Raw genomic sequence first — 23,669 nt, 5'->3', positions numbered from 1 at the left:
AAGTATCTATTGTACAGATATGTCTTTTGCATAAACTGTTTGAACTTATTGTTTCATTAGCAACAGCGTTAACAAGCCGGCTAAGTGACAGTTAGCAAAAGAGTTGTCTTTTCCTAAGTGACAGATAGCAAAAGAGTTTTCTTTTGCTAAGTGATAGTTAGCAAAACAGTTGTTTTTTACTAAAAGTTAGCAAAAGAGTTGTCTTTTGCTAACTGATATTTAGCAAAACAGTTTTCTTTTGCTAAGTGATAGGTAGCAATTAGTTGTCTTTTGCAAAGTGACAGTTAGACTTTTGGTGACAGTTTATACTTTTGGTCTTTTAATTTTAGTTAAGCAACAACAGAAAGAAGCTTGAGGAGCTATTGGGACCAACTGCCTGCTGCTGTTTCTGGCTAGCTAGCATGTTAGCGGTTAGCTGTCTAGCTGCGGGAGTCAATCAACAAGTTTTGTAGGTACAACAGAAGCTTCTCGTATCAAGTATTACAACACAAATGATTTTTGCCGTGCTACGTTTTGGCCTTTATTTCATAATTTTTGTGAGAAATAAAAAGATGAATAGTTACATAAAAATGAGAAACTGTAAATGTGGATCTGAGAAGTTGGCAAAGAACATTACCTCACTAAAGGGCACGCCATTTCCACTAGCCAACAGTCCCTTTGTTGTAACAGAAAATAATTCATGATAGCATTATAACAGAACGGTAACCTGTAATATAATGCATTTGCAGCCCAATCCAACCTGTTCTAGGTGAAGCAAACAATATTATGGTGACTATAATCTTACCAGCCTCAGGGTCAGAAATGTGTTCCGCTGCACCCATAACCACACCCGAAATACACTTCACTGCAGCAAAAGAAGCAGTTACACCACTGGAGATGGGGGAAAACAAGATTTTCATGGGCTAAGTGAAGGAGAAGGTCCAAATGAAATATTAATAGCCCCGGGTAGGGTTTTTATTTTTTTAGTCAAACATAAGGTTTAATGCCCCATCTGAATAATTTCCGTACAGTCCCTTTGGATTCACGGCTTACCATGACAAAGAAAATGGTAAAAATAAATTAAAACAACACTTGCTGGCACTCTGAAAAACTGTCTGTGGTCTATTTGATTCGAACTAAACCCCAACAGTCCATAAGCATCTGTCAAAAACAAGCAGCATCTTTGGGATAATATCATTCTTTAAGCCAATTTTGCTTCAAATAACACGGTGAAGAACCGCAGAGCTCAGTCTCATACGAGGCTTTTCAATGCTTCAACCAACAGTTTCTGGATCACTGCAATTCACTGTGAGCTACCAAGGGAGTCAAACAAAAAGCACTCGACAGACCTGACATCATTTTAGAGCGTAAACGGGATCGTTGAATACAGTTTTTCGGCAGGCTGCCATGTTCATTGTCATAAAGCTTTTTGCGCTAATCAGCCAATGGAAGACCGTGAGAGAGGGATCTTTAGTCGGTTTGCATCCATTTGTGTCATGAATGTCATCCCATGCACTGTTTGTCATGATTTGGCAGTATATAATATGGATATCAACATTATTCAACAATACTATAAGTCAAATATTCACATAAACCGGGCACAGGAGTCAAGAAAAGCAACAGACTGAGGAAGACCTGGGCAACAGCCACCCATGCACTATAAACAAAGGACAAATCTTATATCGGCCTACGGTTGGGATGCATCAGAATACCATAAACACACATTTTAACATACAAATACTATATTTATTTATCAAAACAATGTCCATCTTCCACTGCAGTTTACTCCAAGAGATGATAGATTATGAAACTGTGTGTATTGGCTCGCTTTCTCATCATGAGAATATAATACTGGCGCTATGTGTGTGAGTGCTCAGCAAAATTATAATCTAACAAAATATATCCAGCTTAAAAAAATACCATCTGCATTGTTGTTCAACGTAATACAAAAAAATACAGATTATCTGTACCGGAATTATCATTGCACTATTGCTCTGGATTGGTCACAAATTAAAACAAAAGCGTTCGAAAAGTAAATTGAAATCACTGTTGGTAAGAAAAAGTGCATCATTTTGCTTTTAATTGAACATAAAAGCATTCCTTGATCAAAATGATTTAGTCACAGTTATCTTCACCCTAGTGCACCATGAGCAGACAAGTTCAATCGCCCGCACCCCCCTGTACGAGACTATTTGGCGGTATTCCCCCCCCCAATCGTGTGTAGAGTTATCAAGTGGAAGCTGCTGCTTCAGGAAGTCATCTCTCCCATTCTGGTTTTGTTCTAAGGAACCAAAGACGGCGCCGGAGCTGCTGAACTCATCCACAACATGTCTTTTCCACCGAGGCGGTTCTGGTGCTGGTTCGGAGTCAGTGCCAAATATCGAACCGGTTCATTGCTTTTCCACACAATTAAACCTGGCTCTGGGCCAAGAAAACGGGTTCCACCTCAGCACCAACTGGTCTAGCGATAAGAACCGGTTAAGTCAGGTGGTGGGGGCGGGGTTATCATGACGTTTGAAAACAAAAACGTCTGGCCGCCATTTTTAAAACACCGTCAGCTGTTAACCATACAGAGCTGTTGATGTTAGCTTTGGACATGGATGGGAAACCAGAACCACCGTGGTCTGTGGAGGAAACCAACGGTCTGCTGGCTCTTAGATAATTAGAGTAGAACCAGCACCGAACTGGCAATAGCACCAGAACCAGATCCAGCACCTGGTTAGACATGGTGGAAAAGACATTAAAGTGACCTGGAAATTAAAAGTCAGCTTGCAAATTGCAAAATCTGAACCAAAGCTCTCTGATTGGACGCTTCTTGGGAGTGCGTAAACTTTGACCCACAACGTTTTTTGGTTACACTTTACTTGAAGGTATCTCCATAAGAGTGACATGAACGTGTCATAAATATTGTAAACAAGTCCTAAATGTGTATGACATAATGCTTCTTTTAGTAAGTGTCATTCAGTTTTTGTCATGACAAGTCATGGTTAGGGTTCATGTGTCATGACAGTGTTACATCACTCTTATGTAGATACCTGCAAGTAAAGTGTTTTTTTACACATATGCTTGTATCTTTAGCTTCTTATCAAAGAACCAGATTATTATCATTTTTTTAAGATGAGTTTTTGGGCTTTAGTGCCTTTAAATGATAGGACAGGTGGGGGGAGAGAGGGGGACGACGACATACCGCGAAGGACCACAGGTTGGAATCGAATCCCAGACCGCTGTGGTGGGGTAAGGACTGAGCCTCGGTACTGGGTGACTACCAGGACGCCCCAGAACCAGATATTTTTCATGTTTTAATGACGCCGTAGCAGTGGTCCCCCAACATTGTCTATGGGGAACATGAATGGGACGTTCACTTCCATGACAAGGTGCGCCCGAAATAGGGCTTTTCCACTTTTCCACTACGCTAACAACTCAGTGACATCGATGAAATCAAAATGTAGAATTATTGGGACAAATGAGCTGTGGCAGGTCTTTGGTTTAGAGCACCCTGTCCCCTCAAAAACCTCCAAATAAAAGAGCAACGATGTTCCTGAATACACTGCTGATGACTTTATCGGTGGCCTATGGATTTCTTCACAACAGTGCCTTTTTTTTTCTTTTTTTTTTTAAGTGGCTAACCCTTCCCTGGCAGTGTGGTTTTGGCAACCGTCAGACAAAGTTGAGTCAAATGTGACATCATTAATATGAGGTTAATACGGAGTTCCTGTGTGATCCTGAGGTGAGGAGTGACGAGCTGACTGCTGTGGTCTAGAGAAGAGGAACACTCAAACAATTTGGATATATCTGACGGAGGAGAAGACGTTAATCCGGTGGTGAGAAAAACAAGCTGGTCTCTCTCAGTCAGTCCCGTGTTTACTGGCACCCCCTGCACTGTACACACTGTAGTCTAACCCTGACTGGACTTGAGTCTAGCACTGGGCTATGTTGAGACAGATAAACTCCTGAATGCATCTCTTATACTGTTGCTCGGTGGGGCTGCTGGTAGGGTATTGACCTGGCTGTCCGAAGGGTCCCTCCGACTCCCGCATCTCCTCGTTCATCCTGGCCAGACGCAGCCTGGAGGGAAGAAGGAAAAGCTGTTTCAAATCATCAACGCTGGAGAATTCAACAACAACAACAACAAAAAACTTTATGGAACGTTATGGTATTAGGGCTGTGCAATTAATTGAATTTGAATCAAGATTTTGATTCACAAACAATCAAAATGGAGGAAAAAAAACGATTATTTTACGCAGGAAAAAACAGGAAAAGTATTAAGGGAAGTTTCACAGCTCCCTGTGTTTTCACTGTTGATTTAACTGTTTTGTTGTTTTTGAATAAAAAAAAAAATTGCAACTTCTTTCCAAAAGTCAATGAGTAATTGTGTTAAATAATCCTGATTCCAATATTGCACAAAATAATTGTGATTATAATTTTTCCCATAATCGAGCAGCCCTAATATGTATATGTATATATGTGAACCTACAGTGTGACTATATCTGCGTTGGCTTGCTGTACAGCGATACTCAAAGGGTCCTGGCCGTCCTCGTCGCCGTCGTTCTGCGTCGCTCCCCGTTTTAGGAATAAACACACCTGCCTGAAAATACCAGAGAAACATCCAATCAGATCAATCACAGCCAACACACATCCAATCAGATCAATCACAGCCAACACACATCCAATCAGATCAATCACAGCCAACGCACATCCAATCAGATCAATCACAGCCAACGCACATCCAATCAGATCAATCACAGCCAACACACATCCAATCAGATAAATCACAGCCAACACACATCCAATCAGATCAATCACAGCCAACACACATCCAATCAGATAAATCACAGCCAACACACATCCAATCAGATCAATCACAGCCAACACACATCCAATCAGATCAATCCCAGCCAACACATATCCAATCAGATCAATCCCGGCCAACACACATCCAATCAGATCAATCCTAGCCAACGCACATCTAATCAGATAAATCACAGCCAATCAGATCAATCCCAGCCAACGCACATCCAATCAGATCAATCCTAGCCAACGCACATCTAATCAGATCAATCCCTGCCAACACACATCCAATCAGATAAATCACAGCCAATCAGATCAATCCCAGCCAACGCACATCCAATCAGATCAATCCCAGCCAACACACATCCAATCAGATCAATCCCAGCCAACGCACATCGTCATGTTCAGAGGTCTGTGTCACAAACGTCTCCATCACTGATCTAAAACAAGTAACAAAATTACTGCGACAGGGCTGGAGTATAACTAAGTACATTTACTCAAGTACTGTACTGAAGTACAAATGTTGAGGTACTTCTACTTTACTTGAGTCTTTTCTTTTCATTTTACTTTCTACTTCTACTGCGCTACATTTCAGAGAGAAATATTCTACTTTTCACTGCATTCATCTGACAGCTTTAGTTACTAGTTACTTTAGTTACTCCACTACATTCATCTGACAGCTTTAGTTACTAGTTACTTTAGTTACTCCACTACATTCATCTGACAGCTTTAGTTACTTTTGGTACTAGTTACTTTAGTTACTAGTTACTTTAGAAATTAGGAATTTTGCACACAAAATAGGAGTTTATAAAATATAATGTTTTATCATAAATGAAAATGCCCAACAATATAACAAGTCCAGCTGAAACTCAATCTACATTGAGTTCTTTTACTTTTAATACTTTTAAGTTAATTTTCCAGATCCTACGATACTTACATACTTCTAAGTAAGTAACATTTTCACTGCAGGACTTTTACTTAACAGAGTAACAGAGTATTTTAACAGTGTGGTATTAGTACTTTTACAGAAGTGATGGATCTGAATACTTCTTCACAACTGTGATTCAAACAGGCAGCTGCAGACAATGGACCTAATGCAAGAGAAGTTTCATAAAGTACTCTTATCCTAAATGTCTCTTAACTGCATAAACTGGTTGAAAATCACTAGTGTCAGCCTGATGAATGTCACCCGTTGAGGGTTATGTTTGTGAGATTTGATCCTGAGCATAATCTACGCTGCTAAAAGTGACAGATAAGCCTGATCTTCTCAGTTTGTGGGCAAGTTTTTTTCTCTTTGGTTTTCCCAGCTGGTCCGGACCCCTCCACTTCCCTCCATGCATGAGTGCCCTGGCCTATGTGTCAGGCATCCCCCGCTCTGATCCTGTTGTCTGTCTGTATGTTTGTTGTCTCGGTTGGTGCATCATGGTTCCTGTTGCCATGCAACCTGGGGAGGTGTGGCCTCCTTCACTCATCACCCGTTCCTGCTCAGCCTAATCACCATCACCTGTTCCTGCTCAGCCTAATCACCAGCCCCCACCTGTGTCTCATCATCATCACCACCAGTCTTATACCGTGACCTGACATCCAGTCCCTGTCGGATCGTTAGTCTACCTAGATGTGTTTGGCGCCTCATCTGACTTTTGCTGGTTGGTTTGTTTGCTTCACGTCTGTATTCGTATTTGGTAACGTCTGTCTCTCTGTCTGCACATCCAGTAATCCTGCTACGGACCATCAACACTCTACACCTCCGGATTGTCTTCACTCCCCTGCCGTCACAGCTTTTTCCTCTGCTTCCTGGGTTGGTCATCTGGTTCACGGATTAGTTTCAATAAACTTTCATTGAACTTCTCCTTGTCTGCGTTTGGGTTATTCTGCCAGTCGGGTCTGACACCATGTCTTTTTGTTGTTGATTTTATGTTGTAAAAAATGCCTTCTGATTTCTGCGGTGACCTAATTTCCCCACGGGGGGGCACAACATAAACAAACATAATCCGTATAATACGACTCACAATAATGAAACAATGTCATGAATAAGCTACAGCTACTAAGATGTCGTTTGATGGACATAAAGACGGAATGGTTTGACATTTGACATTAGAGGCTACAAAACGTCTTTCCAAAGCAAAGACTTATATGCGATATTAGACAAGATAATATTATAGCTTACAGTTAGTGATGCTACACTCTCAGGTGCAACAGACAGAGACGTTCATAAAAGACACAGAGGCAGCGGACAGAGTTTTCCAACAACTACCGTATAACTGCAAAAGTTCATTTTAAATGACTATAGGTGCTTTCACAAAATATCTTTACAATGACATTTTTCATAAATAATCATCAGTAATGTGGCCATAGTGACTAAGTGGGTTAAGGGAAATAATAGAACGGCAAGAACAGTTCAGAGAATGACATCACTTTACTGTTATGCAGCCTTTAAAACCAGGAAAAGAAAACATTATCCATATTCTGACATCCCAAATTAAAGACGATGACTAGTCTCATATCTCGATAGCAATATATATTAATAAATTGCCTTTTTTCCGTGTCTCGGTATTGACTGTCTCTCATTTGGACAGGGGTTTTGACTTGTACTCGAACCTCTTTGCACTGGGTCTTGACTCAGTCTCGACTGTCTCTCATTTGGACTGGGGTCTTGACTTGTACTCTAACCTCTTTGCACTGGGTCTTGACCTGGTCTCGACTGTCTCTCATTTGGACTGGGGTCTTGACTTGTACTCAAACTTCTTTGCACTGGGTCTTGACCCGGTCTCGACTGTCTCTCATTTGGACTGGGGTTTTTACTTGTACTTGAACCTCTTTGCACTGGGTCTTGACCTGGTCTCGACTGTCTCATATTTGGCCTGGGGTCTTGACTTGTACTTGAACCTCTTTGCACTGGGTCTTGACTCGGTCTCGACTAGTCCTGGTCTTGTACTCAACAAAAGTGGCCTTGACCACAGCCCTGTGTAACAGTGTACAACTGAAGGCATTCTGATTGTTAAGTTAAGTGTCTTCCTCCTGTGAAGAGGCAGACTAACTGTTCATGACTCATGGCCCACTTGTGAATTTCCGTTTATACGTAAGAGGAAATGTTAGGAATGAGAACCTTGGTGAATGAAACCACTTTGTACCAAACGAGTGGATCTTGCATGTTCAACAAAGCATGTTTTATTGAAATTGAAACTAAGTGAGTTGCGGTGACAAGCGCTCCTAATGCAGCCTGGAGTAAACAGCGACTCCCAGCCCCGTGACTCACCCCGTGTGTCCCAGATATGTGGCATGGTGTAGGGGGCCCCTCCCTCTCGCGTCCCTTTGGTTGACGTCAGCAGCGTTCTGGAGCAGGAACTCGCAGGCGATCAGTGAACCCTAAAGTAAAGCAACAACACCAGTTTGCAAGACTGACAATGAAATATTGGTATTCATATGAGCAGTGAACGGTACTTAAAGATGGATATTCACATTTCCAGCTGCTGACGTGCTGTTTTGATGTGGTTTGGAGGGAATTGATCTTTGCACAGTCAATAATGTAATGATAATTAGTTTACAGCAACATGGTTAATGTTAACTTATCATCCACTGAATACTGCAAAATGTCACCACAACAGATTTTCTGCTTGCTGCTCTCTCACACGTTTAAAAAGTATTATCGGCGTCTAAAATGGACTACAAAAATCTCTTCTTCCTCTTAAAAAGAGACTTCAGATACAGTATTAGGGGACCACTAAGGTCTATATAAAAGAGACTTCAGATACAGTATTAGGGGACCACTAAGGTCTATATAAAAGAGACTTCAGATACAGTATTAGGGGACCACTAAGGTCTATATAAAAGACTTCAGATACAGTTTTGGGGGACCATTAAGGTTCTATAAAAAAAACTTCAATACAGTATTGGGGGACCACAAAGGGGTCTATATAAAAAATTTCAATACAGTTTGGGGGCCCACAAAGTTCTTTTAAAAAAGAATTTCCCTCCCGTATTAGGGAACTTTAAAAAAAACCAAAAAAAATCTGTTGATTTTTTTTGCAAACCGAAAAATGTCAATAATTTGCTTTTCTTAAAAAATTACCTGTTTTTGGATCATTGGGAAAGCCAAATTGAAATTGCAAAAAAACATTCTAATAACACAGCCCGGATGACATCCGGGGGGTTATTTTCCCCCCAAATTTTGCAACCCAGGACTTTAAACACCCTGTTTCCACAGGTTAAAGAGCTCAAACTGATCTCGCGGCTTCACGTGTTTTTGTTCCGTCCAAAACTGAACTATGCTTCCTAGGGGGACTCTTTCCCCCCCCCGGGCCCTGACTGATACCCCCACCCCCGGCCTGTATGAGAGCCTTTCCTTCTTTTTCCCCCCCGTTGACCAATTGCCCCGGCCCCGGGGGGCCAGGCTTCACCTTTAGGGGCAGGTTGCGGGCCTTTGGGAGGCCTTTTCAGAGCGGGGGGCCCCGGATAAGGTCCCTCATGTCCCCCGGGGGGGTCCGACGTTCCGGCCCGCCCCACTCACTTCCCCACCGGCCCCTCCGAAAACCTCACCTCTAAACAGGGACCGACGCCATACTCCGGGGACCATTCTGGTGCAAAGTACTTATACTATTACATACCAAAACTTGTTATGGGGGAATCCCGGTACGGGAGGCGGTACAATTTTAAAAATACAATATTTTACTATTTTTACCCAAAAATATACTACTCCTGCATGGGGGTTTTTGATAGTTTTTCTACATTTTTTTTCTCGTCTAAGGAACAAACAAAATAAACTCCTTTATAGAAATCTTCACGAGGCTAAAACGTGGTTTGGTTTGTGTATTTTCCGCATCTTTCCAATCCCCATCTTACCAGTATTGGGGTTTTTCGATATTTATTGGTATCGGAACCTCATTTTGTAAAAGAACAATTTTTCTTACCAAAAATTTTGGGTAAAAGTTAAAAGTCACCGAAATTTAAAAAACCTGAGTAAACTTAAAGATGTGATATTTCTGTTTGTACAAAAGAAAAAAAATTATTTTCTTTTTTAAATTTTAAATGTTTTTTTAAGTTTAGAAGTAAAACAAATTTTTTATTAAACAAACCCCATTTTTTTCCACCTTCTTAACCCTTGTTTTTCCCCCCCCGAAACCCATGGTCACTTTCTTTCAACGTTATTATCGCTTTTTTTTGACATTTTTGTCACTTTTTCAATGTTGTGGGTGCTTTTTTGATGTTTTAAGTGTTTTTTGATATTTTTAATGTTGACATTTTCAGCTTATTTCAACGTCCCACTTTATAAATAAAGTACAGACACGAAGCACTTGGACAGTACAACACTGCATGTGACATTAATTACACACTGTGGACCGTCTGTGGACTCACCCTCGGTGACGCTGTCCACCACGGAGCCGAAGACCAGGATGTCTGTGCTGCCGTCTGTGCTGCCCCCCAAGCCGCTGTCACTGCTCAGGCCTGCCGGACCGGGAGACGCCACAACATGGACACATTAGTCACCGCTGTCTCTTTTCTGGCTCGTCAGTATTGCGTAAAAACAACAGAACTGGGGCTGCACAATTTATCTTGCGACACACACTCAGAGATTTTTTTTTTGTGTGAGTGGTGCATTTTATGTTTAATCCAATCCAATCGATGTTTAATAAAAGAATGTTGGAAATGATTTCCTTTCCTTAAATTGTACAAGCTATTTGTTGTATTTTAGCAGAAGACTGAAAGTAGCATACAGTGGTTTAAATAAGTTTATGCTAAAGTTAATTAAAAAGAAGAATAAAAAAGCATCTTTTGGAAATTGATCTTAATGCTTTAATTAAAAAAAATCCAACCTTTAAGGACACCAATTTCTTTATGAATGAATAATGTATTGTAATAAATAAATGTTCTTCCTTAAAATACAGGGGGCATAAGTATACACCCCCTATGTTAAAATACAGGGGCATAAGTATACCCCCCTATGTTAAAATACAGGGGCATAAGTATACACCCCCCGTTTTTAAATCCAAGGGCAGGCACATTTTATTATTAAACCCAGTTATTCATGGATCAAAACTCTATGTCATCATGATAAGTTCCCTTGGCCTTTGGATAAAATAATCCATAGTTTCCCATATGGTACTACATTCGAGGTCAGATCCGGTGTAACAGAGGAGAAGAGAGAGTCCAGTATTCAGGACAAAACAGGAGTCCCGTTGAAACTATCCTAGCTGCTGTGAGCACAGAAACAAGGACCTGGTTAGGACACCAAAGAAAATCTGTTGTCTACTATAATGGACTACTATCAATTATTCGGTGTGGGCTACATGTTACGCAGGTATACGCAGTGTACAGGCCTGCCGCATACACCCTCTTAAAAAGGCTCAATGAAACGCAACAACATACTTTCCATAATATTTTATTAAATACATCTGTGTTTTTCTTCTTTGCATAGGCTAAATTAAGGTATTACTGTATTACCGTAAATATGGAGCTAGAATCGTTTCTTTATTACATGAGAAGAAAAAAAAAGATCTGAGAGAAAAAGTTTTCATAATGATAGCAAAAACATTTCCTGAGAGAAAAAAAAAATATTTGAGAGAAAACATTTACATCTCTCAAAATACTCTTTTAAACTCTCAAATATATATATTTTTTGCTATCAGTTTGAAAAAAATACTCTCAAAATGTAATCCTACAAAACCCCTCTTAACCCTTGTGTTGTCTTTCCCTCGACACAAAAAAACATTTTGATGTCCCTATCTCAACGTTTTGTTGCTTTTCAAAAAAAAAATATTATGTTTTTGTGGGGGGGGGTGGGGGTGGGGGGTTTTCAACATTTTTATAATTTTTTTTCCCCCAATGTCTTTGTCCCTTTTGTTGACGTTTTGTCACTTTTTCAACATTTTTGCCGTTTTTTCCAAAGATTTTGACGCTTACTTCCAGTGGTTTTTTTTTCCGTACTTTTTGTCAGTTTTTCCAATATTTTTTATGCTTTTCCCCCCGATGTTTTGTCACCTTGTTGACATTTTCGACCTCCAATACATCTGATATAAAAAAAAATTTGTAAACGGGTCAAATTGGACCCCAGGACAACACGAGGGTTAAAAAAAACCCAAATGGAGCTAAAAGCGGCATTCCTAACAGACCCGAGTCCAGTACCTGAGGAGAGGGTGGACGGCGACGTGCTGCCAGGCTCCTGGCGGTATCTTCGCCGTGTTTTGGGTACCGTGGTGGCGCTGTTGTGCCTCCGACACTTCTTCACGCTCCACCGCCGCTCCGACTTCCTCTCTCCATTGATGAGTATCTCTGTGGAGCCCAGCTTCTTCAGGAATCTCTTCTCCACGTACTTCGCTTTAATCCAAGCCTCCTTTCCTGCCTGCAACGGACCACGCAGCGTATGAGGATCTTGTGGTGCTCAACAGTAACAGATTTCAACACTATATGTAAAAAAGTAAAGAATATGTACGTATATGTAAAGAATTCCTACCTTGAACTGGACGGTAATGGTTTCTTCAGACCTTGTTCTTGGTATGAGCCTTCATAGATGTGGTTGAGGACACTGTTTCCAAGCTCACACATTAACTACAAAGCAAAAACACAAACAGATTATTTCCTTTTCTAAAGAGCGGGGCTTGCTGTTTCACACTGCTTCCAGTCTGCATGCTATGCTAGGCTAAGCGTCTCCCGGCTCAAGCTTCGAGTAAGGACACTGCTGAGACAAACCGTACCTTTAATAATTCTGGTTCCCATGAGTCTAGCGTGAGTGAGCGAACCTTCGAACAGTGAACTCCGAGACTCCTGCAACAACAAAAAAACACATTTTAAGTAAAGAAATATGTCCTAAAGGTTTTAAGAGGTGAAGGTGAAATAACTTTGATGGGACCATATATTTTTCTGGTCATCGTTCAATTATCTTTATTGTTACTATAATTGCCACTGTGCTGGCATGATGAACAGTGCTATAATTATTATCAAAATCAATCAATCAAAATTTATTTATATAGCACTTTGCAACTACCAGCAGGTATCCAAAGTGCTTAACCATATGAGTAAAATCACAACATACAATACAAAGAGTAAACATAGAAAACAGTAAAATCAGAAAAGGTTACAAGGAACAAAAGAATGAAATTGTCACACCACTGCTACGTATTAAAAGCCAGATTGAACAGATATGTTTTGAGTTTGGACCTAAAAAGAGCTACATTTCTGTCTCAGTGTCTTTGTGTCCCAACCGGCAGCAGCAGAGCCTGGGTCTGTCCTAGGTTTCTGTCTGTTTTAAGGTTTTTCCTCGCCACTGTCCCACCAAATGCTAGGAATTGTTGGGTCTCTGTAAATTATAGATTGGGGTCTAGACCAGGGGTGACCAAGGATTATCTGAGAGAGAGAGACGGAGCAGGGACCCCTGCTACGTATCATTTTAAATTCAAACGTGGGCTGGCCAAAAGTCTTCATACATACCTTCGTAGTGCATATGATACTAAGCTATTAAAATTATTGCTTCTAGTATTTTATAAATCATGTTTAAATGTTAAATGGGATAAGGTAGCCATCTTACCATTTTATCCCTGCATAGGACAGCAGGCCTATCATCAGTGTGTTTGTTTTGCATATGGGCTGATTTTCACTCGCTAATAATATATTGGCTTCATGTTAAGATATTTTTTAAATTCAAAAGCTGCAAATTAACTTCCTTCATAAATTCAATGTTTGCAACTTTTGACTTATTTATCTCCCTCCGACGCATCTGCCTCATGTTAGAGATGCGCAAAGTAATTTTCTGCACTAAAAAATTAACAATAATTTGGGGGCCCCCCTGCAGTAACTTTGAGGACCCCATAGGGGCCCTGGACCCCCCGTTGAAGATCTCTGGTCTAGACCTACACTCTATCGGTAAAGTATCCTGAGATAACTCCTGTTATGATTTAACACTATAAATAAAATTGAATTGAGTGTTTTTTGTAGTTGTTGATATGAACGTTGACCAAATAACTCATACACTAAGGTGACCTGGTCTGTAACAACCCAAGAGTTTTATCGTGAGGGAAATGAGAAGAGCTCCTAATGTCATGCAAATCACTACGTTCCACCGATGTAGCTGTCTGGTATCCAAGCAACAGTGGCACACTAGGAAAAAAAACTACACACCGATACTGTGTCGCTCCTCTTTGTTGACTGCATTGAAAGAAGATGTGTGATCTCACTGCGAGAGGACGAGCTCCGACAGGGAACATGAATATTCAACAGGTGGAAACACACAGGGACAAATGCAACTTCACAATGCCACACACAAAGTCGGGGACATTTTTTTTTTTTTAAAGCGGGAGCTTTGATGAGTGTGTTCATGTGACATTTGGATGAGGATGTTCACCGAGATCTGACGCTGAATTAAAGCGTTCAATGGCTTCACTGTGTGTGTCTCAGCTTCTTCATCGTCTCACTTCACCTCCCTCAATGAAAACTCTCAATCAAAGCCTGATTCAATAAGCAATGTACCACACGTCACTCCCTTTAAAGGTGTTGTGTGTGTGTGTGTGTGTGTGTTGTGTGTGTGTGTGTGTGCGTGCGTGGGAGCGCAGTGGTGGAAGAGGTATTCAGATCCTTTACTTAAGTAACAGTACTATATCAAACTGTAGAAATACTATGTTACAAGTAAAAGTGCTGCATTGAAATTGTTACTTAAGTAAAAATATGTAAGATCATCAGGTACCATCATATATTGAAGCATTAAAAGTAAGAGTACTCAATGCAGATAACTTCTCACATTTTAGAAACTGGAAACGATCCAAACTGTCAATCAACTAAGTGTTTGATGGTCTAATCATCTCAGCTGGACTTGTAGGCTGTTATATTGTTGGCAATTTAAAAAAAAATAAAAACATGGTATTTTATAATACGACATGTGGTTTGTGTGCAAAACTCCCAATTTGTAAAGTAACTAGTAACTAAAGCTGTCAGATTACTGCAGTAGAGAAAAGAAAAAACTAAAGTAAAGTACAAGTACCTCACTTGAATACCTACAATTTGTACTCGAGGGAAGTAAATTATTGTAAAGTGTAATTTCCCCATTGGGGATTAATAGAACAGATTAAATTAATTAAATTAAATTAAATGTAACCTGGTTACATTCCACCGCTGTATGTGTATGTGTGTGTGTGTTCTTGTTTACTACATTTGTGGGGTCCAAAAACAAGGAGTTCAGTATACTTGTGGGGTCCCGACAGATTTGTGGGGCCAAAATGCTGGACCCCACAATTTGTGTGTGTGTGTGTGTGTTTGTGTGTATGTGTTCTCATTTAACTACATTTGTGGGGTCCAAAAACAAGGAGTTCAGTATACTTGTGGGGTCCCAACAGCTTTGTGGGGCCAAAATGCTGGACCCCACAATTAGTGTGTATTTGTGTGTGTGTTTGTGTGTGTGTGTGTGTGGGGGGGGGGTTCTCGTTTAACTACATTTGTGGGGTCCAAAAACAGGGAGTTTAGTATACTTGTAGGGTCCCAAAAGTTTTGTGGGGCCAAAATGCTGGCCCACACAATTAGTGTGTATTTGTCTGTGTGTGTGTGTTTGTGTGTTCTCGTTTAATTACATTCGTAGGGTCCAAAAACAGGGAGTTCAGTATACTTGTGGGGTCCCGACAGCTTTGTGGGGCCAAAATGCTGGACCACACAATTTGTGTGTGTGTGTGTGTGTGAGAGAGTCAGAACGTACTCTGTGCCTTTAACAGCACCCTGTAAGAGACAGTTGGCACCACTTCCTGTCTTCAGTGCCAGTAGCCACAGAGCAACATTGCCAGTGGTGGAAGAAGTATTCAGATCTTTTCCTTAAATCCCCCCCCCCCACACACACACTCTGGTGTAGCTAATAGTTACTTTAATGTCGGAGCTTCACTGTGCACATGCATGTCTGTTTGATAACTGAAGGACTGAATTAGTTGCCTCATTCTGTCAGGTGGTAAATATCAGAATGGCCTACCTACTGTATAAATACAGTTAAAAGTAGGGTAGCTCATTCTGTTGCATTTTCTTTTAGATTCATCCGAACGACACAAATGATTTTCTTGGACTCTACCTGTGGATGCCGGAGCACTCGATACACAGCAGGATGCCCAGGTTGATGGAGGCCCAGCGCGGGTCGGCCTGGCCGCAGTCACAGCACTGCTGGTTCCCCGGGAGGCACTGGATCCGCTGCAGGATGCTCTCCCCCCCGCGCCCGCTGCGCTCCCGCGGCTCGCTGGCCGAATCGATGCTGCTAGTGGACGGTGAGGCGGTTCTGTCCAAATGCTAAACGTAAACGCACAAAATAAGACATTCTTTAAGGTTTCAAAAATGCCTTATTAATACCACCTTATCACAAATTATCCATGGACCCTTGTGTTGTCTTCCCGTCGACTTTTTCTGGGTCAAAATTTAAAATACCAACTTTTTATTCAGTGTTTTATTTTTGTTTTTTTAACACTTTTGTCATTTTTCCGGATGTTTTTGAAGTTTTTCTCCACTTTTTTCCCCTTTTGTTGTTGTTTTTCTGGATTTTTTGACGTTTTTTTTCCTCCAACATTTTTGTCACTTTTTTAATGTTGAAAGTAGTGAACTGCTCATTACTTTACTTGTGAAGAGCGTTGTAGGGAACCATCCAAGTTTTTTTTTTTTTTTTTTGAAAGAAAACCCCCAATTTCTGATTAGAAGCTTTTTGAAAATGGGTCAAATTTTACGTTGGGGCAACAGGAGGTTTCAAAATAAAAGCCCTGCCAAATTTTTAAGCCCACAAATTGCCATTTTTATTTGTTCTTTTTACAGATTGAACATCAATGAGATATAACATGTCTATTAGTGAGCTTTAGACGTGCTGCCAGATTTCTTTTCACCGTTGAACAGGGCCGGGCTAGCTGTCTCCTGCATATTTTATAAACTCCTCGTGTATTTCAGGATCAGAGTATGTAACTTATCCCCTCAGGGAAATTGTTAAATTGCAGTTACTCTGTCAAATTTAAGTCAAAATAAGAGTAAGAAAAAAAAGTGTTATGCAAAAGTAAAGAAAGAGAAGATATTTTCGTTACACAATGGATTATACAAATTCTATAGAACGTAAATAAAGTACAGTGTGAACATGAGCAGCAGCAGTGAACAACCAGCTGAAACACGTCAGGCTTTTACACATGTAGCTAATAGATTATTGCACCACGTAATGCTTGCACATAACTGCGAAACAAATATTTACATAAAGTATAAGTACCTCATAATTATACATAAAGAGGGCTGTACTTGACATTCAGAACATTAAGATAGCAGCAAACAGTATGAAGAAATGTGAAGAAAATGAAGTCAGCTTCACTTCTTCTGCTTTGTGTTTTGATAGCCGGTCTGGCCGTGCGTGCACGTTAGTGCATGTGAGTGCCTTGAGCGTCGGTTTCAGGCGATGAGGGTCATCACAAAGTGTCGGCATTTGACGATTTGGGGAACGGTCTGTGAGAGCTGTTTGGAGGCAATCCCCGACCTTTTTGATTTAATATCGAGTACAGCACTTGATTCGTGTGCTTTACTTTCCAACACTGCACCAATGCAATACAACTTTATAAAGAAGCTTTTTAACATGTCTGTATGTGCTCTATGAGCCCGACCCGGGCCTTACCTCTATGTAGTAGGTGTCTGGGCTCTCTCGGTAGGCCGAGGCAATGCTAGCTTGAACTGCCTGAATCCACGCCTGTCTTAGCTTCTCAGACTCCGCCTGAAGCATGCAGCTCCTGTAAAACAGACAAAGTGGTATAACCATCACGAATCATGGTCCTCTCGTACAGATCCGCGTAATCTAGTGAAATTCTATACAAAAACTGTGTGTAAAAAGGAAAGTTTTCTTCTGCATATATTAAAGGTCCCATGGCATGAAAATGTCACTTTATGAGGCTTTTTAACATTAACTGCCTATAGTCCCCCAGTGGCTAGAAATGGTGATAGGTGTAAACCGAGTCCTGGGTATCCGGCTCTGCCTTTGAGAAAATGAAAGCTCAGATGGGCCGATCTGGAATCTTGCCCCTTATGAGGTCATAAGGAGCAAGGTTACCTCCCCTTTCTCTGCTTTGGGATGAACCCCTATGAGGCTGTACATGGGCACATCGTAGATTTGAGCTAAATGCTAACGTCAGAATGCTAACATGCTGATGTTCAGCAGGTATAATATTTGCCATGTTCACCATATTTGCCAGACAAATTAAAACTTTGATCTGATGATGGCCTCGGATGAAAGGTGAAGACGATGCACCCTCTGGGGAGACATGAAACTATTAACCAAATTGCATGTTAACCCATCCAACAGCTAAGTCTTACTTGGAGGGGGAGACGACCTCGAAGCAGAACCTCCTCTCGATGTCCTCACACGGTTTAACAGAGCACAGCCGGAGGTCCTCCACCACCACCGTCAGAGAATCCTACTAACACAAAAACAACTCACTAAGCATTCCTCTGCTAATCAAAAAGACCCCTAAACACAACACAAACACACACACACTATCTTTGTGGGGACCTGTCATTGACATAATGCATTCCCTAGCCCCTTAACCTAACTTAACCATCACAACTAAATGCCTAACTTTAACCCTTACCCTTCCCTTAACCATAACCTCATTTTAACCATAATCCTAAAACCAAGTTTACCCCTCTAACAGCAGGCGGCCGGGACCCCACAAATACAGTTAAACGAGAACAAACACACACACACACACACACACACACACACACACACACACACACACACACTTCAGAGGAAAAAAAAACCTAAGGCGGCTCCAGATTAAGTATTCAGATATCAGCAGAGATCTCTGTACTCACAAACATGCAGTCAGGTTAGTGATGATGGATTTCAGGGAAGATTACTATAATGTTGAGAGACATTTAATGTCCCCTCTCCATTAAAGTTGCACTCAACCTCTTAGAGCCCACTTTACCCCCAGGGAGAGATGATAGCTCCTAGCTTTATGGACTTGCCTTGAGCTTCTTCTGATAGACCAGCTGACTGTTCTGAATGGAGAACCAACGTCTAGGGAGAGAAAGAGAGGGGGGGATAAATAACTTATTTTAGAAGGATATGCTTCCATTTCTCAAGGAAGCGTTGAGTGAAATGGGTTTCGCTCTTGGCAATTCAATATTGTGACCATGTGAGGTTAATTTATTACATTACTATTTATTACGTTACTTAACATCGCAGCCTCACTAATCACTAGTATCTTCATTTTAAATACTATTCTATTATATATTGTATGCTGGCATTTTCTTCCATTTCTATTACTGTAAGTGTAAATATATGTTACTATGGAGTCAGTGAGTTAGCTGTAGGCTACTGTACCATTTTAGAGAAATTGGCACCATTTAAACTATACTGAATTTGCTATTATTAGTTTATATTTGTACATCTATGATAACACTGCAGACAAACACCACTGGACTACTTTTACATTTTAACACTGAAGAAAACTTAAAAACTTGATGATTCTCAGGCAAGTTCTGGACTCATAAAGAGCGCCCTATCATTTCTAAGTGGATTTATAGACATTTATTAACAATGATACCTGAGTTACCCTATATATAACAAATATATTTAACACACTAAATGTTACTAACAACACTTATAACAAACTAAATGTTACTTATTTTCCTTTACCCACATACTTAAACGACCAGTATATGTACACATTTCACTTAAATTATTTAAGATTTTGTTATGTATACTGTATAGATATATATATATATATATATATATATATATATATAGCTAGATTTAATTATCTATTTCATTCAATAAAGTCTACTCTTATTTTTATCAGCACAATACTGTGTATTGTGCGAGTAAATCCCTCTATTTAAAGTCACTTATGTGACAAGTGTTTGTCCCATCAGTCACTGTGTATACTAATGTGATATATTACAGTATATAAAAATGTTTTACCTGTTCCAGGTCTTAAAGGCATTGCTGGCCCTCTTGAACAAGTAGCCCTCCATCACCACACCATTAGGAGCATCCACGTTGAACTCCACCTTGGAGTCGTCATATGAAAAGTCCTGAAAGAGAAGACAAAGAGAGACCCCAAATGAATCCTGGCTTTCATACAAACAAGAGAAAAAAGAGAGAGAAAAAAGCCCATTTTTTATAGAGAAGAGGTTGCATGTGCGCTGTTCCTGGAATACCAGTAGCATTCAATGTGCACTGCACTGTAAATACACTCCGTTAACCAACCAAATATTCATACTGTACACTGTGCAACCATGCAGAAAGGATCACGTGTGGGTTGCATGCCATCTTTCCGCCTGGCACACTGAGCCATTTCGTAACTCAACAGATGCGAGTGTGACGCAGATTATTACATAAACCGAGTGTGAGTCAATTGAAATTAGCCTGCAACCTTTTCATGACTTAAAACCAGACACGTAGCCCTTTAATGCTAAACTACAGAAAGTGGTAAACATGTGTTTAGAGGTTGGTGTAGAGTCAATACTAATTCTTTGCATTAACCTACATCCTGGACTATACACTTGTCCATATTATATATTTTTGCACATTCAGCCACTTTTTTACTATGTTGAACAGCTATTTTGTACATACTTGTTTCTGTATTTATTGTCTATTTCATATTAATGTTCAATATGTTTGTTTATGTATGCACTGACTGCCAATGCAAAGTCCTTATTTGGCAATAAACCCTCTTCCTATTTAGATTTTTCTGATTAAAGGTTTTTAGGAAGTACGAAAACGTCATGCCTGTTTTATGTGAAGGAAGGAAAGTATGACACAGTATGTCCTGAGACTTCAAATTAGCTACATTTCAGAGGTAATATAATATGCAGCAGGGACAGAACATTAACTTATCCAAAATTGAATTTCAACATCACATGCATGCAGTCCTGAGAATAGACCAGACTCCTGTCTTCCCGGACTCAATTGAGTACCCGAGAATACATGAAAATGTCTGCAGGACTGACCCACATAACGATCTTTACTCGCTCTCCTGTTTCGTAACAGGGTGTGTGTCCATGCAGCAGCTCCCAACACACCGTTAACTACTTATTGCATGTTCGAATAACAGAACGACTCGCTGTTTTAGTCTAATACTACGCAAAATATGCAAGAATTCCACCTTTTATTCCACATGATTGCATTTTCCTACCAGTGTGAATCAGATAACACTTATTTAAACATGTAAATATTTCGCATTGAGCATTACACATGGGAACTCCACACGTTTTCCTATTTTAATGAGGGAGAGAGAGAGAGAGAAAAAAAAAGAGAGTACGTCGGTTGTGATAGAAGCCTTTAACAGTGAGTTGCAGCAGTACAACTAAAGTCATGTCAACGATAATGAAACCAGGATAATCACTCTTAAAATAAAGTTGAATACTATGATAACCAAATGACAATATCCACTAAAATAACAAAGATAAAATTGGAATGCAAATCAACCCACCAAACTCTGGTCCCAACGGCAGAGGATCTTCATTTTCAAACGTTTTGTGTGTTCCAACAACATTGAAAAGCCCCAAAAAAGACCAAATGAAAAAAAAATTAAACAAACTCGACTCTTGAAAAACAGGTCTCTTAGAGTAGACGCGTTTCTCACAGCGGAGGTTAACGCATCGTGCCGCTGCAGTGCAGTGCGGTGCCTAATTCCAACACTGACATGTGTGCCCCCCCCGCTACAGCCACCTGCCCACCGCCCTGTGAGCCTCGGGATTAGGACTCATTACCATACAGCTGCCAATGTATGCAGGCTGCTGTGGAAGAATAGTGGACTACACCACGCCGTACTGTAGCTGCTCTCGACCCAAACACAGGCTGCTTTGGCACTTTGGAGTCTGCTTCAGTTTTTACAGCTCCCTAAACACACCTCCCTCTCTGAAGAAGGGGGGGGGGGGGGGTTTCGATCCTTCTGTTGACCCAGAGGGAATCCATCTGGCAGGCTTCCCAGATCACCCAACAAACACTACTCAGGGCTTGATTTAATGATAAAAATACTACTAAAAGTGCACACTTGAGTAACTTTTTCAGTTTTTATCAAAGAAGTGACACATCAAACGATCATACCGCTACACTTGTTTTGTCACATCTCACGAAAAAAAAGTGACTTTTAGTAGTATCGCCTGTTTCTTTTATTTTTTATTTTTTACGGTTCTTTACAATAGTGACTGAATCACTCTGTTCTGATTTAGCGACTACACTCTGTAGGAAGTCAATGCAGCTTACCTTCAGTTGTCAGTCAGATTCTTTTTGGGAAACATCACAAACACGCGAGGCAACGCTGAAACAAGATGTGCACCGCGCGGCACTCTGCAATCTCTCAAGCCTACAACAAAGAGCATCTATTTTTAATAACGCAACGTCACACGCAGAAGCCGAACACGAGTGAATTATTGAACGAGCTGGGAAACAGAGACTTCCCGTATGTTTGGAAGCGAGTGAGCAAAATTGCTGTGAAGGAGCAGAAACACTGGCTGATGTCCTGATGCTCCGTCCACCTGCTGCTGCTGGACGTAGGTCCACCGACAGGCTACACATGCCACACGGTGAGCCCGGTCGGTAGCACTGATAACTCGGTCTGCTGTCACGTGTTTATCTGCATAGTTTAAATCAATGATGATTTATTTCCAGGATGTTCCGGCAATGTGTGTTGCCACTGTCTGACTCAAACGTCGAGCTACATGCCTAATATGGCGAGTTTTGAAGACAATTGTGATCGTGCAACGGGGGGAATGATTATAAAGATTTACAATGAATATGTTTACAGCATTTACTCTCCAACTGGGACGTTTTAGTACCGATTGGACAGTAAACCTCATTTAATATTGTTCCACCAAAACAAGTTCCTTCCCGAGACTATTCAGCAGAGACGCCATCACTGCGTCCTGGAGGTTAGCGCCGCCCCGGACCAAGCCATCTCTCTGATGACCAGCTGACTTCTGACCCACAGTGTCAGGGTCAGTTCTGGTCAATAACACTGTAACACTGTCTATACAGCACCTGTATTATTCCACGTATTTAGTATTACTCATCATTCCCACTCTCACATCTAAATTATTTTTTTTAATTTTTATTCATCTTTTTTTCCTTTTTTTAGAACTGTTCAATTTTCATACTTTTCTACTGTAATATAATACCTAATCGTTTTACCAGTACCCTTGCACTCCCTTTTAATAATTGTATTGATCTTTTTCTTGCCCAGCCTCAAATTTTTTTCTTTTTGAGTTGTATATTTTATATTAGTGTTTATTTTTTTTGGGTTTGATATGTATGTTAAGAAAGTTGAGAAACGTGCTCCAAAACAAATTCCCGTATGGTCTATACCGGGCAAAAAAAAGGATTCTGTTCGTTTCTTCAAAACAGAGGTGCCCAAAATTCTTTTAATAAAGGCAAAAATGCTTGGGAAGGCAACGGGAAAAAAAAAGTTGATTTTTGGGAAGCCCCAAAATCTTCCCTTCTCCCCCGACCAAAAAACCATACTACTGTAAAAACTGGGTTCGTTGGCTGGGGCATGTTTCTAGCTTTGGGTGCCGAGGCCCTGGGTTAAAATCCCCATGAGCCTTATTTGTGGGCTGCATATTTCCATATGGATTTGGGGTTTGGGCCCCCTGCCAAACGACCAAAGTTGGTGGTGGATGGTAGCGGGGAGGGATAGTTCACCTCTGGCATGCAAAGTGCTTTTGGCAAGGCCGAACCTGCTGTGGCTAATAAATATACTTTTTTATTTTTAAAATGGGGAGTTTAGCTTTGCTTTGTTTCCCCGTTAAACTCGACTCTTTTAACGGACTTTTCGGGTCTTATTTTAAAAAATAAGGGAAAATAGTGAGTAGAAATTCGGGGGGGGAAAAAACCCAAAAAAAACGGCCCACACTTGGTCAGGGGGGCCCCACATGGGAGCCCTTGGTTTAAAAAAATCAAACAACCAGAATTTTTTGGTGGGTAGCCG

General features: G+C 40.7%; 1 protein-coding gene across 1 annotated transcript in view; it reads right to left on the bottom strand.

Moving 5' to 3' along the window:
* Positions 1–23,669, bottom strand: part of acap3a (ArfGAP with coiled-coil, ankyrin repeat and PH domains 3a) — a 104,625-nt gene that overhangs the window by 4,226 nt on the left and 76,730 nt on the right. Inside the window, 12 exon segments of the mRNA XM_032521871.1 lie at positions 3,983–4,044; positions 4,454–4,564; positions 8,024–8,165; positions 10,120–10,245; positions 11,887–12,098; positions 12,209–12,309; positions 12,456–12,525; positions 15,797–16,008; positions 17,354–17,465; positions 18,046–18,146; positions 18,703–18,754; positions 19,661–19,773. Coding sequence (XP_032377762.1) covers positions 3,983–4,044; positions 4,454–4,564; positions 8,024–8,165; positions 10,120–10,245; positions 11,887–12,098; positions 12,209–12,309; positions 12,456–12,525; positions 15,797–16,008; positions 17,354–17,465; positions 18,046–18,146; positions 18,703–18,754; positions 19,661–19,773 — 1,414 coding nt within the window.

This window comes from Etheostoma spectabile, chromosome 7, assembly GCF_008692095.1.
Source record: "Etheostoma spectabile isolate EspeVRDwgs_2016 chromosome 7, UIUC_Espe_1.0, whole genome shotgun sequence".
NCBI classification, from domain to species: domain Eukaryota; kingdom Metazoa; phylum Chordata; class Actinopteri; order Perciformes; family Percidae; genus Etheostoma; species Etheostoma spectabile.
The sequence above is the reverse complement of the archived record's forward strand: the minus strand, read 5'-3'. Positions and strand labels throughout refer to the sequence as shown.